This window comes from Orycteropus afer, unplaced genomic scaffold (assembly GCF_000298275.1).
Source record: "Orycteropus afer afer isolate SDZICR_OR568_19922 unplaced genomic scaffold, OryAfe1.0 scaffold00153, whole genome shotgun sequence".
Lineage (NCBI taxonomy): Eukaryota > Metazoa > Chordata > Mammalia > Tubulidentata > Orycteropodidae > Orycteropus > Orycteropus afer.
Window position 1 is genome coordinate 6,276,259 of NW_006921740.1, and position 12,231 is coordinate 6,288,489.

Below are 12,231 nucleotides of genomic sequence, written 5' to 3' on the forward strand. Positions count from 1 at the left end.
GAAGGACGCGGAGCGAGGCGCTGTCCAGGGCTGATTTGCAGATACTGTGGCTCCGGCGGCAGCGGCCGTGCCGGGCGGGGGAGGGCGGCAGAGTGGGATCCGGTTACACCGTCGCGGCCCAGGGGCTGGGCCGGGGGGCGTCCTTGGGGAGCGGCGCGTCGCCGGGACCCCCTCCCCAGGCGAGGCGGGGCCGTCCTCTCGGCGCGGGCCTGGCGCCCCTCGGATTCCGGTCCTGAGGCCGCGGAGCGGAGCTGCTCGGGGCCCCAGTCCTGAAACTTCCTCCTCTTGTTCCCTAGTCCCTCCGCCCGGAGCAGCCCCGCGCCGGCCCGAGGCCCTCCTGCCCCCACCTTCCCACCCTGGCCTCTCCCTTTCGCCGAAGGCGCTGTTGATTGCGGCCAGGCGGGTTGAGTTAGCCCAGGGCCCGGGCGGGTCCGCCAATGGGGCTGGACAGCGATTTCTGCGCTCAGGCCGCCCCGGCGCTCCAGCCCTCCGCACGCGGCCGCCCCGTCGCCCGACCTGGCGGGCTCTGGGAGAGCGTCCTGCCGGGCGCCGTGGGGGAGTGAAGTTCGCAAACTTCCGGGGCGCGGGGGTGGCGGCCGGCGCGCGTGGGGGGCCCTTGTCTGCGCTTGGGGCCGACTCCTCCGGAGGGCGCCAGCAGAGCTTAGCAATTCCTGGAGGAGGTCAAGCCCCGGGGCGGTCAGAAGAGCTGCGACGCGGGCATTGCGGTAACTTTTCTCCTTCCTCCCAGACTCGGGCCCGCTGGCCGGGAAAGGGACTGCCTTGACTTGGGAAAGACTTAGTGTGGCCCAACGGCGCCCCAAGGTCCCATCCCCCTCGTTTTACTGTTGGGAGACACAGGAAAAGGTTCAGGACTGGTGTTGGGGCAACTTCTACTAGTTGGTGTGTAGATGTGTGGAGCGTGTAGGCCCGAGAGGAAGCGAGAACGCCCGAGTTTGCAAAGAGCTGCTTTGTGTTTGGTATTTTGAGAAAATGGCCGAATGCCTATTTCAGTCAGGAATGCCGCCGCCGAGGCAGGCGCTGGTGGCCGCAGCACATAGGAATTCGTGCAACTCGTTGGGCTGTGCTTGGACGGTCTTCTTGACAAATGTTAAAATTCCTTTAGGGGTGATAGTAGGGTTTTTGAGGGATTAGAAAAGTTGATGTTTGGGTAAATCCCTAGTAGTCTGTGCTTTTAGGAACTGCGAAAGCTTTACGATTAGTTTGTTTTCTGTGTTGGCATTTACCTATAACTAAACCGGTTCGTGTTTATAAACTTGGGTGGAACGGTATCCTTTCCGTATTTTAGGTTTAACTTTGCGTTTTAGTGTTACTTGTCACTTCTTTGTGCCTTCTAATTTGCAAGAGAACAGCTGAAGTATTACTTGAAACGTAACATGATGGTCTAGACCATTTAAAAAGCCAACAAGATGTTTTCAAGAAGGTGATCTTGTAATGGCTTCCACTAGGGCAAGTAGGCCAAGTCAAGCACAATGCAAAAAAGTTGCCGATTGTGATAATGGAGAGTTGTCCGTTTTTTATTAGGGGGTTTGAAAGATTAATTCTTTATTTATGAAGTTTCGAATAAGCCATACTTTCTTTTTTCACAGGAAAAAGGTTCCATGATTTTTTTTCTCTCCCTTTTAAACTAGTGAAGTCATCAAAAAATGTAGACTAAATGGTACTTTTTCACAATAGCTTATTCTTCTGAAGTTGGTTGGGTTGATGTGAAATTTAGTTGGGTTGACCAATTATTACAGCTGTCCACTTTCCAGACGTGCTCGTGAACTGAATGCACAGTATGATCTTTGGGTTTCTAGGCTCTCCAATCAGAGGCGTGAATTGTTGAAAGGGAGAGTGGAAGAACAATTTTAAATAACTTTAATTAACGTTAAAAATGAAGATTACTTGTTTTTGTTCCCCACTAGGAAAATTAAAAAGGAGTTCTGGTGGCGTAGTGCCTAAGGCATTTGACTACTAACCAGAAAGTCAGTGGTTCAAACCCACCAGCTGCTCTGCGGAAGGAAGAGGCAGTGTACTTCCGTAAAGATTTACCGCCTCGGAAATCCAGTGGGGGTCGCTGTGAGTCTGATCGACTCTACAGCAGCGAGTTTGGTTTGGTTTTGGTTTTTAGGGAAGGCATATGCCAATCAAATCACCTGGTAGATATAGTTGAAAGGAGCTCTGGGGTGTAGTGGTTAAGGCATTCAGCTGCTAAGTAAACATGAGTGGTTAACCCCCTCCTCCCTCTCCCCAAGCCCCTGGGGGAGGAAAGATGAGGCAGTCCATTTAAAGATTTACAGCCTTGGGGGTAGCTGTGACTCGGAGGGCAGTAAGTTTGGTTTGGTTTGAGACCTAATTGATGAGTGAGTTATATCAATAGAATTGATTTAAAAAAAAAAAAAAAAAATTAGGGGTAGTAGAAATTTTCTTGACTGCAGAAAAGAATTGGAGATTACAAAATTATTTTGAAGGATTGATTGTTTTTAATAGTTAAGGTCTTTGAGTTTTAAAGATTATATTGGAAAAGCATTTTTTTTTTTTAAGTTATGAAGAATTACATTAATGCTTTCATTTTAGGGTATTAAAAGTTGTATTCTCTTGTGGTTTTTTGTTTTGTTTTGTTTTGAATTCAGAATACAGTTATGGCCACCCAAGTAATGGGACAGTCTTCTGGAGGAGGAGGAGGGCTATTTACCAGTAATGCCAACATTGGCATGACCTTGCCTAACGACATGTATGACTTGCATGACCTCTCTAAAGCAGAACTGGCTGCGCCTCAGCTTATCATGTTGGCAAATGTGGCTTTGACTGGGGAAGTGAATGGCAACTGCTGTGATTACTTGGTTGGTGAAGAAAGACAAATGGCAGAGTTGATGCCTGTTGGGGATAACAACTTTTCAGATAGTGATGCAGAAGTACTTGAAGAGTCTCCTGATGTAAAAGGTGAACCGAATGGACTGGAAAATATGGAACTGGAAAGTTTGGAACTTGGTGTCGTAGAACCTCAGCCTGTATTTGAGGTATCTGCTGCCCCAGAAATTTATAGTGCAAATAAAGATCTTCCTACTGAAACACCTGGAACAGAGGACAAGTGCAAGAACTTGAAAACCAAACCTTTCCGCTGTAAGCCATGCCAGTATGAAGCAGAGTCTGAAGAACAGTTTGTGCATCACATCAGAGTTCATAGTGCCAAGAAATTTTTTGTAGAGGAAAGTGCAGAGAAGCAAGCAAAAGCCAGGGAATATGGCTCTTCCACTGCAGAAGAGGGAGATTTCTCCAAGGGCCCCATTCGTTGTGACCGCTGTGGCTATAATACCAACAGATATGACCACTATACTGCGCATCTGAAGCACCACACCAGAGCTGGGGATAATGAGCGAGTCTACAAGTGCATCATTTGCACATACACTACAGTAAGCGAGTATCACTGGAGGAAACACTTAAGAAACCATTTTCCTAGGAAAGTATATACATGTGGAAAATGCAACTATTTCTCAGACAGAAAAAACAATTATGTTCAGCATGTTCGAACTCATACAGGTAAGGGCCTATTTCCAGTTCGTAAATTCAACTCTGATAAAAAATATAAATATTTACATTCCAGAAGTACCACAATACCACAATGATCCAGCTTATACCCATCACCTGTACTTAACAGCTACCAACATTTTGTCCATTTTGCATATCAACAGTACTTTTCTGGTTCATATATTCAATTTTTTTAAAATAATTACTGAGATACTTCACACCATCCAGTTAATACCCATTTATATGGAGATTACTTCACATACCATCCAGTTGATACCCATTTGAAGTGTATAATTTAATGGTTTTTAGTGTTTAGCATAGTCACAGAGTTGTGCAACCATCTTCACAATCAATTGTAGAACATTTCCATTGCCCCAGAAAATGTATCCATTAGCAGTCGCTTCCCATTTCTCCCCAACATCCCACACTTTTAAAATTGTCTTCTAAATATTTGTTAATTAAGGAGCATCATTTTTCAAAGAAATATTTGTAACTGTTGGTAGTTAATATTCTATTTTTCATTGTCCTGGTGAGAATTGAGGCTTGGTTACTGCCTGAACAAAATGGCTAGAGAGTAATCTAGTATACTGGACTCTGGATGACTAGTTAAAAAGGGTTGTAGTTGGTGTTAATCAGATTCCCTTTCCAGGAAGCATTCTGCAGGATTGAACCCTACAGGTATAGAGGGGATGCATTGAAGGGGAGGGCAATTAATAATGCTTTGCTTATAAAGTAAATTTAAACAATAAAACCTCCAGGTAAAATTCCAATACAAGAATGACTTGCAGCAAAATTTTTAAGCTCCATGGTTGTAGATACCATTTCAGTTCACATTTTCATGTTGAACTTGATCTTAGTGGTGTTTAAAAACACTGTTATTTTTTTTGGTTTTACCTGATCAGTGTGGATTTTTTTTTTTGGAGGGGAGCATTTGAAAAATGCAGTTTGGTGAAGGGTACTATTTGATTTATGTAAATTCTGAGACTGTAGTGCTGAATTCATAGTTCTTTAAAATGAATTGAAGGACAGATAAGTTTTAGTTCTAAAGTGTGGGGAGTAGAAATGTTGGGGTAGGGAATTACTTCTCTTTTGCACTATTAGTAGTCTAGTTTTCAGATTCATTTAATGGATTTATTCTGTTCCTTATTAAGTGCCTGGTATTCTGTTCTATGCTAAATGTTCAGAAAAAGTCATTGTGGAAAATCGGGGCAAGTGCCAATAGTCTGTATTTCCAGAGAGAAAACTAGACTTGAAAGCCTGAAGAATCTCTTTCTTTAGGTAATTGTCATAGGAGGAAGGCAGAGCTAGAGATTACTTCTGAGTCGGCTTCTTTAATCAGAAGACTTAATGTTGTGGTTTTGATATTTAACCAGTTCATAAATTGTTTAAAAAGATCACGTTTTTGTCTATATGTGCCATAAAAATCACTGCCTAACTGAGTTTGTAGAATATTTAGGCCTGTTTTGTGGAGTTTTACAGATAAACAACATTCTGTCTGTTATAAAGAATTTAAAAGTAAACCTCAGTTGACCTTTCATGTTAATCTATGATACTATTTAACTGTTTTTTTTTCTCACTTTTATTGTCATGAATACATGCATAACAAGACATTCGCCATCATAGTATTGTTTAACTTTTCTCCATTGACTTTTTTTTTATTGTGGTAAATACACGTGAAACCAGACATTTCAGATTTTAATTTTTTTTTTTTCACAGTTCAAGAACATTAATTACTTTTATCATGTTGTTCAGCCATCACCATTATCCATCTCCAAATTTTTCCATCATCCTTAACAGAAACTCCTAAGCAATGAGGCCTCTTACCCTATTCTGGATTTCATTTAAGTAGGGTCATACAGTATTGCCCTTTTGTGACTGACTTATTTCACTTAGCATGATGTTTTCAAGGGTCTTCCATGTCATTAATGTGTTTTAGAAATCCTTTTTGAGATACAATTCACATAATGCACAATTCACCCATTTAGAAAGGTATACGATTCAGTGGCTGGTAGTATATTTGCAGAGTTGCACAACCATGGCCACAAATCTGTTTTAGAACATTTTCATCACCCTAAAATGAAAAAAATCCCATACCCATTAGCATTCATCCTCCATTTTTCCACAGTTTCCCCAGCCCAGGTGGGGAACTACCAGTCTGCTTTTTATCTCTGGATTGGCATGTTCTGGACATTTCATATAAATGCACACGCACAATGTGTGATCCTTTGTGATAGGTTTTCTCTTAGCAAGTTTCATTGTTTTGGTATGTACAGTATTTATTTCTCTCTTTTTTTTTTCCTGAATAATATTCCATTGTATTATATAAAGAATTTTGTTTATCTGTTTATTAGGTGGACATTTGGGTTCTTTCCACTTGTTGACTGTTATGAATAATGGTTCTATGAACACTTAGGCACACATTTCTATGTGGACATGTTTTCATTTCTCTCGGGTATATACATCTAGGGGTGGAACTGCTGCGTCATATAGTCACTATAACTTTTTGAAGAACCACAAGACTGGTGTCCAAAGTGACTGCACCATTTTACCTTCCCATCAAATATATTAGGGTTTCAGTTCCTTTGCATCCTTGGCAACACTTGGTATTTTCTGCCTTTTGATTATAGCCGTTCTGTTAATTGCTGTCAGTCGATTCTGACTCATGATGACCTGGTGTGTGCAGAGTAGAAATGCTTGATAGGCTTTTCAGAATAGTGATCTTTCAGAAGCATATCTCTAGACCTGTCTTCAGAGTCATCTTTGAGTGGGTTTCCCAACCATTTGGTTTACCCACAACTTACTCAGTAGTGTTTATACATTGGAGATTTCTTAATTATTACTTACATAGAAAGTTACTCCAGTTGAAGTTATATAGGAACCATACAGGTGGAAAGAACAGCTAAGAAGTTAAATGTAATAGCGTTATGAAAGTGAAAAAGGTCTATGAGAATTCACAAAACCACCTAGGAACAATGTTACATGAATTCTGAATTGAATTATGTACCTTTTTAATACATGGTATAAATAGGTCATTTTCTCAGAATAGAAAAATGTCCTTTTAAAAAATGTTCAGTGTTGAATATTTTGTGTGTTGTTAGTGAGAATTGTGTCTGGCTTCTTTTGTTACGTTTAAATACTATTCCTTGTTATATTTTTACAGGAGAACGCCCATATAAATGTGAACTTTGTCCTTACTCAAGTTCCCAGAAGACCCATCTAACTAGACACATGCGCACTCATTCAGGTTTGTATGGAACAGGAACTTTTACCCTTACTTTTAATAAACTACCATTTGGAATAAGAAGTTCTTCTAGACTTGGAATTGAGTAATTATTTATACTTTTTGTCTTAACATGGAGTTTTTTTTTTTAATGACTTAGTTGGCAAAATTTAGAAATTAGACCTAAAAAGCATTGTTCTGTTAAGTATGGAGATACAGAGATCCTTAGCCTAGAATGTATAGGTGAATTCCTGAAACTGAATATAAGAGAGAGAGTATTGTGTGTATGTGTATGTGGCTACTTTTTCTGGGAGGAGGGTCCTTAAATTTTCAAAGAATTCTGTAACTCTAGTCAAATTTGAACTGCTTGCATAAATCAATGCTTTTGAATGATCTCCATCTTCTTATACTCCCTCTAACATGCCATTATATTTAGAGTAATGGTAAGTTTCCTAATGTATAGCTGCAGTTACCAGGTTCTTGAAATTCCTTCTTCTCAGGTTCTGAAATTGGGATTTGTTATTTTGAGAGTGGATGGGTTTTAAAGGCTGATTTACAAAAACTAAACACAAGAAAATGAAAATCTGGGATACCAATTTGTTAACCAATAAAGTGTAAGACTATATAGGAAGTGGAAGAATAATCCATTTCAGTGACTGAAATCAACATGATCACCACCCACATTTGGTTGTCATTTTCAAGGTATGTAGGTAGCCTTTAAAAAAAAAAAGAAAAAGTAACATAGATGGTCTCGTAGGGTAATTATTTCATTTGGCCGTGATTGACCCTTAATGAATACCACTTCTGTTCCAGATTTAGTGTATGTACCTCTATGGAGAAGGTATGCTAAAATCTTAATGTTTATGAAAGTGCATATTCATTTCCCTTAAATGTGCAGTGACCTTAGATCTGCCCTGTGGAGGGGATCAGACAGTATGTTAGCCTTTCTTGACCTCATATGCTTGTCATGTTAATGTACATTGAGTGTTCCTTCTTAATCTCCTAAATTAGTGTTGAGTCAATTACCCAGAAACTTTGGGGGTGCTTCCTGGTTTTTCTTCTCAGAGTAACTTGGGTAGCCTCAGGCTTTCTTAGGTGAGGGTGGGATTGAGTCTTGTTTGATAGCTGTGCACCAGGCCCTAAATAAAAACACCTGTGAGCTTTCCATGCGTTAACTCGGTTTAGTCTTTATAATTTCTATGACTTATAAGTTCTACTGTTATCCTCATCTTACAGATAGGAAAACTAAGGCATTGAAGAAATATGCCTATTTTTTCATGTAGAACATCTCCTCTTCTCGTTTGTGTGCTTGCCTTTTTTATGGTGCCATTTAGCTTTTTCCTGTGTCCCTGGTAGTACCTATCTGTAAACTATTCACCTTGTATTACCTGTAAAGACTTGGTATCTACTCCATAATGTCTCATTGGAATTGCATGATTATTAGTGATGGCTAGGTCACTGGATTAGGATGATGCATTTATTTTTTTTGAACTGATAGTACTGTATCTATTTCACTGCAAAATGTTTATCTGTGGTGTTTTTCATGAGTTGAAGATCTTGCCTGAAGCAATTTTATTTGGATTTGTCTTTTGAATTTAGCTTACTTTATTTTAAAGATAATTTTCTATAGTTGTTATAGTACAGGAGGTATTTAAAAAAGTGTTAATGAAAGTAACTTTATATGAATGTGTGAAGCTTGTACAAATATTTCCTCTTTTGCTAAAGCATTTGTTTATTTATGTGTTCATTTGGAGATACTCAGTTTAGCTCTAATCTTTATGAACTCTGCTCTCGAGGCTTGGATCTTCCGTAGTGCCAAACCGGCACAACCTTTGAGTTACTAGCCAATGCAGACTGTCTGTACCATCCAGGGGCCTTAAATCTTTCCTGCTTTGAATTTACCTTGCACACTTAAAAATTACTTTGGAAAAAGAAAAGGTGCTTAATCTCAGTTTATAGATGAAGACCCAGAGGCAGAAAATAGTCATCTCAGAATTAGAGGAGCTAGGATTTAGCTTCAGGCCCTCTGTGCCTTACTCTCCCACAGTCATCTGTAGTTTTAGAAGAACATTGTGCCTCAGAAAGTGGCTCAAATTAAGCTTCTATAGCATATTGAAATTTGAACCACACTGTATCGAGAGATCAGAACCATTGTCTTTTATAACAGTTTGTAAGTCAAGTTGGAAAAAACTGTACGAGTGTGCTGAATTATGTTCAGTAGAACCTATATTTTAATACTTTGAATAGAAGTTGCTGATAGAACATGGAATAAAATGAGGCTAAAAGTCGGGTCACATAGGATAGTCTTTCTCATGGGGTGACTACTATCTTGGTGGCTGTGTGGTCTAATCTTCACAGGTCACTTTGGGCATTTTGTTTCCTTGTTCACGTAAATGTCTTTTACAGAAGGGCAGTTTGTGCTCTGACTTATTTCTGGGAGAGATTAGGCTTTGTTGAATTGGCGCATTTTAGCCAAACTGACAGTGGTTTGTGAAGCAAAACCACATCTGGCATTTACTTGGAACATTTCTATTCATGGGGATAGGACTTAGATCGAATTAGGATTCAGAATGTTAGTGTGGTAAAAAAGAAAATTGGATATTGGTGAAAAGACAGGCACACTATATTCATCTGGTGGCAATGGTCTTCATTTTATATGATCTTCATTTTATTGTTGGTAGCATAGTGGCTAAAGCACTTGACTGCTAACCAGAAGGCTGGCGGTTCAAACCCACCAGCCACTCCTCGGAAGGCAGGTTGGTCAATCCTACTTCTGCAGTGATACTGCCTCGGAAACCCAAGGAGGGGTCGCTATGAGTCCAATCGACTCCACGGCTTTGAGTTTGGTTTTTTGGTCAGAGAGTAAAAATGTCAGAGGTAGAATTTAATCCTTTCAGGGTCAGTTACATCTGGAGGAGATTCCTGTGGGACAAAAAGGGTGCCAGGTACCATTGGAAATGAAGGGAGAATGGGAGAAAGGCCCCAAATTTTAGTCCTTGACAGACTTATGTCTTCTCATTGCCTGGTGACAACAGAGAGTGGAAATGAAACCTTTCAACATCAGGATATAGATGTTGTATCCAATTTTTAATCAACCTAAACCCTGAGTCAATTTAAACCAGATTACTGAACTTTATTGTAACACTGATTTGGGTTCAGCCAAATTACACTCTTTTATAAAGAAAAAAACTGAGACGTGGATAGGAATAAAAAGCATATGGAAGCTGAAAAACAGTATTTTACCAAACTTTTGAAATAAATCTTGAGATACTATATTATTAAGAACATATGATTATTAAGTAAAAAAGAATCTCTGATAAACATGTAGTAAAGAACATATATTCTCAAAATAAGAAAACCAGTATTCACTCACATTTCAGTCTTTGCTTTACATCTTAAAATTTGGATGCAGCAAAAGTAAAACACTGCCTCATGAAAAACGATTAAGAATTCAAGTTCATAGTACCAGCTTCCTCCAAGGTAATGTTCTATTGATTTGTAATTTGGCCTTGAATTTGACCTGTGGCCTTCATGTCATGATAATTTGGGTCATTCTGAATATGTCATCCCTTGAACAAGGGACTTTGCGAATTTCAAATGAATGCAGCTGCCTATTTGCCATTCTTCTATTTGCATTACAATATGTGGGAATAAATTCACAATTAATAGAACGTTTCCAGTAAGCAGACAGACCTACGAAAAGAACATTTATCTGGTATGTTTAAAAAGAGAGATTTCATTTTTTCCTTTTTGAACATAAAAAAGGGTCAGAAAGCAGTTCATGTCTTTGATGGCCTCTGTAGAGGCCAGAATTGGTCTCTGGGCTATAGCATCTAAAATAGCCGTGTAACTTCAAATTAGAGTCTAGTTAAAAAAGAAGAGGGGGGGATAACCATAGAGATGTTTGTACCAAGACTAAACATTTGAAAAAGTTAAACTTGTTTCTTAGTTCTTTCTCTTTCTGTAATAAAAATGAATACTTTTCAAGTTTGAGTCTTGGGCCTGAAAGGGGAGTTGCATTAGAAATTAAGTTACTGAAATTCATAGGGGTCACTTTAGGCTCTTCATTCCATATTGCATCTAAAGCTGCATTAATTAGTAATATATCGTCCAGACATAGGGAAACAATAGTCCTACTGAGAGTATACCAGAAAGTGATGAGTTTGGCAGTACTGTCTTAAGAAAAAGGAGTTTAGGAACTAGATAGGTAAGGAACTGAATGAGCTTGGGGGAACTAGAGGAGGAGTTAAGGCCGGCTCAAGCATAGCAAGGATTGTAAGCATGGCAAAGGACCAGGCAGTGTTTTGTTCTGTTGTACATAGGGTCGCTATGAGTCAGAGTGGAGTCGTGTCACCTAACAACAACAGCTTTCGGGTTTTACTGTTTAAATGATTCCTCCTTCCACTGTCTGCCTGTTGGATTCTTCTCATTCTCCAAGGTCAGATTGAATGGTCATCTATTGAGAGAAGTTTCTAGATCCTCGTTAGGCTCTATCTCCCTATTCCGGATCCCTGTAGCACTTGCTGCCACCTCCATTACAATACTAGTGACAGTCTGACTATCCTACATCAGGTTAGGCAGGGCCTTGAGTGCCACATTTAGGGGTTTAAATTTTAGTTTGTAGGCCACTGGGAGCTATTATGCTTCTTAGGACAGCCTTGACATAAGACTCAAGTTTGAAGAAGGTTATCAAAGTCACTTCAAATGAAAACAGAAGGGAAAGAGCGCACGAAATTTCTTCTTTTTAGCATTACTATGTGCAGGCATTTTGTATGGTTATCCTAATTCATAGACAGGGAAGCCGAGGTTACAACATGTGAACACCAGCAGACTCACCACCTCTTCAGTTCTTTACCCTTACTAACTTGGTTTCTACGCCTCCACGGGAATCGTGTTTTCAAAGCTCAGCAATGACCTGCTACCTGACACGACCAGGGACTTGTTCCCTCAGTCCTATTTTCACCAACTGTTCTTAGGCTTTTAACACCGCAGTTCATAACCACCTTTCCGAAACATTTTCTTCTCAACTCTATTGCCCTCGCTTCTTGTTTGAAATTCGGATTGTATTTTTACTAAAGAAGCTTAAAACTAAGTTTAATTAGTTAAGGGTGGGGATGGGTGGAGACTTGAGATTTTGACGATTATTTTCGAGCTCTTTAGATTTAAGAGGCCATTGACAATAGTGCTAAAGCTAACAGTCAAAGACTGCAGATTTTTCTTTTAACAGCTCTATTCTCATGCATGTACGCAGGGCTGGGGGTAACTTTTCTGTTGTTTGTATATAAAAGAAATAAAGAGAGCAGGGTCCGCCTCTTTCCTAACCTGAGGGCAAGAGTGAGGGGCAGTAAGGATTAGGTGCGGCCCCCACTAGGCGCGCCCCCCTTACCGAGGGGCGGGGCGCGTCCAGCGGCCACGCGCGCAGGCGGTGGAGGGGGCGTGTCTCGCGAGTGCGCGCGAGTCGCAGAGGGGGCGTGTCCCGCGGG

The 12,231-nt window shown here is 40.4% G+C and overlaps 1 protein-coding gene across 1 annotated transcript in view; it reads left to right on the plus strand.

Annotated features, from left to right (window-relative positions):
* Nucleotides 1-698: 698 nt before the first annotated feature.
* REST (RE1 silencing transcription factor) overlaps nucleotides 699-12,231 on the plus strand; it is a 17,365-nt gene continuing 5,832 nt past the window's right edge. The window contains exons 1-3 of the mRNA XM_007946224.1: nucleotides 699-725; nucleotides 2,634-3,540; nucleotides 6,689-6,772. Coding sequence (XP_007944415.1) covers nucleotides 2,643-3,540; nucleotides 6,689-6,772 — 982 coding nt within the window. The 5' untranslated portion in view covers nucleotides 699-725; nucleotides 2,634-2,642. The remainder of the gene's footprint in view (nucleotides 726-2,633; nucleotides 3,541-6,688; nucleotides 6,773-12,231) is intronic.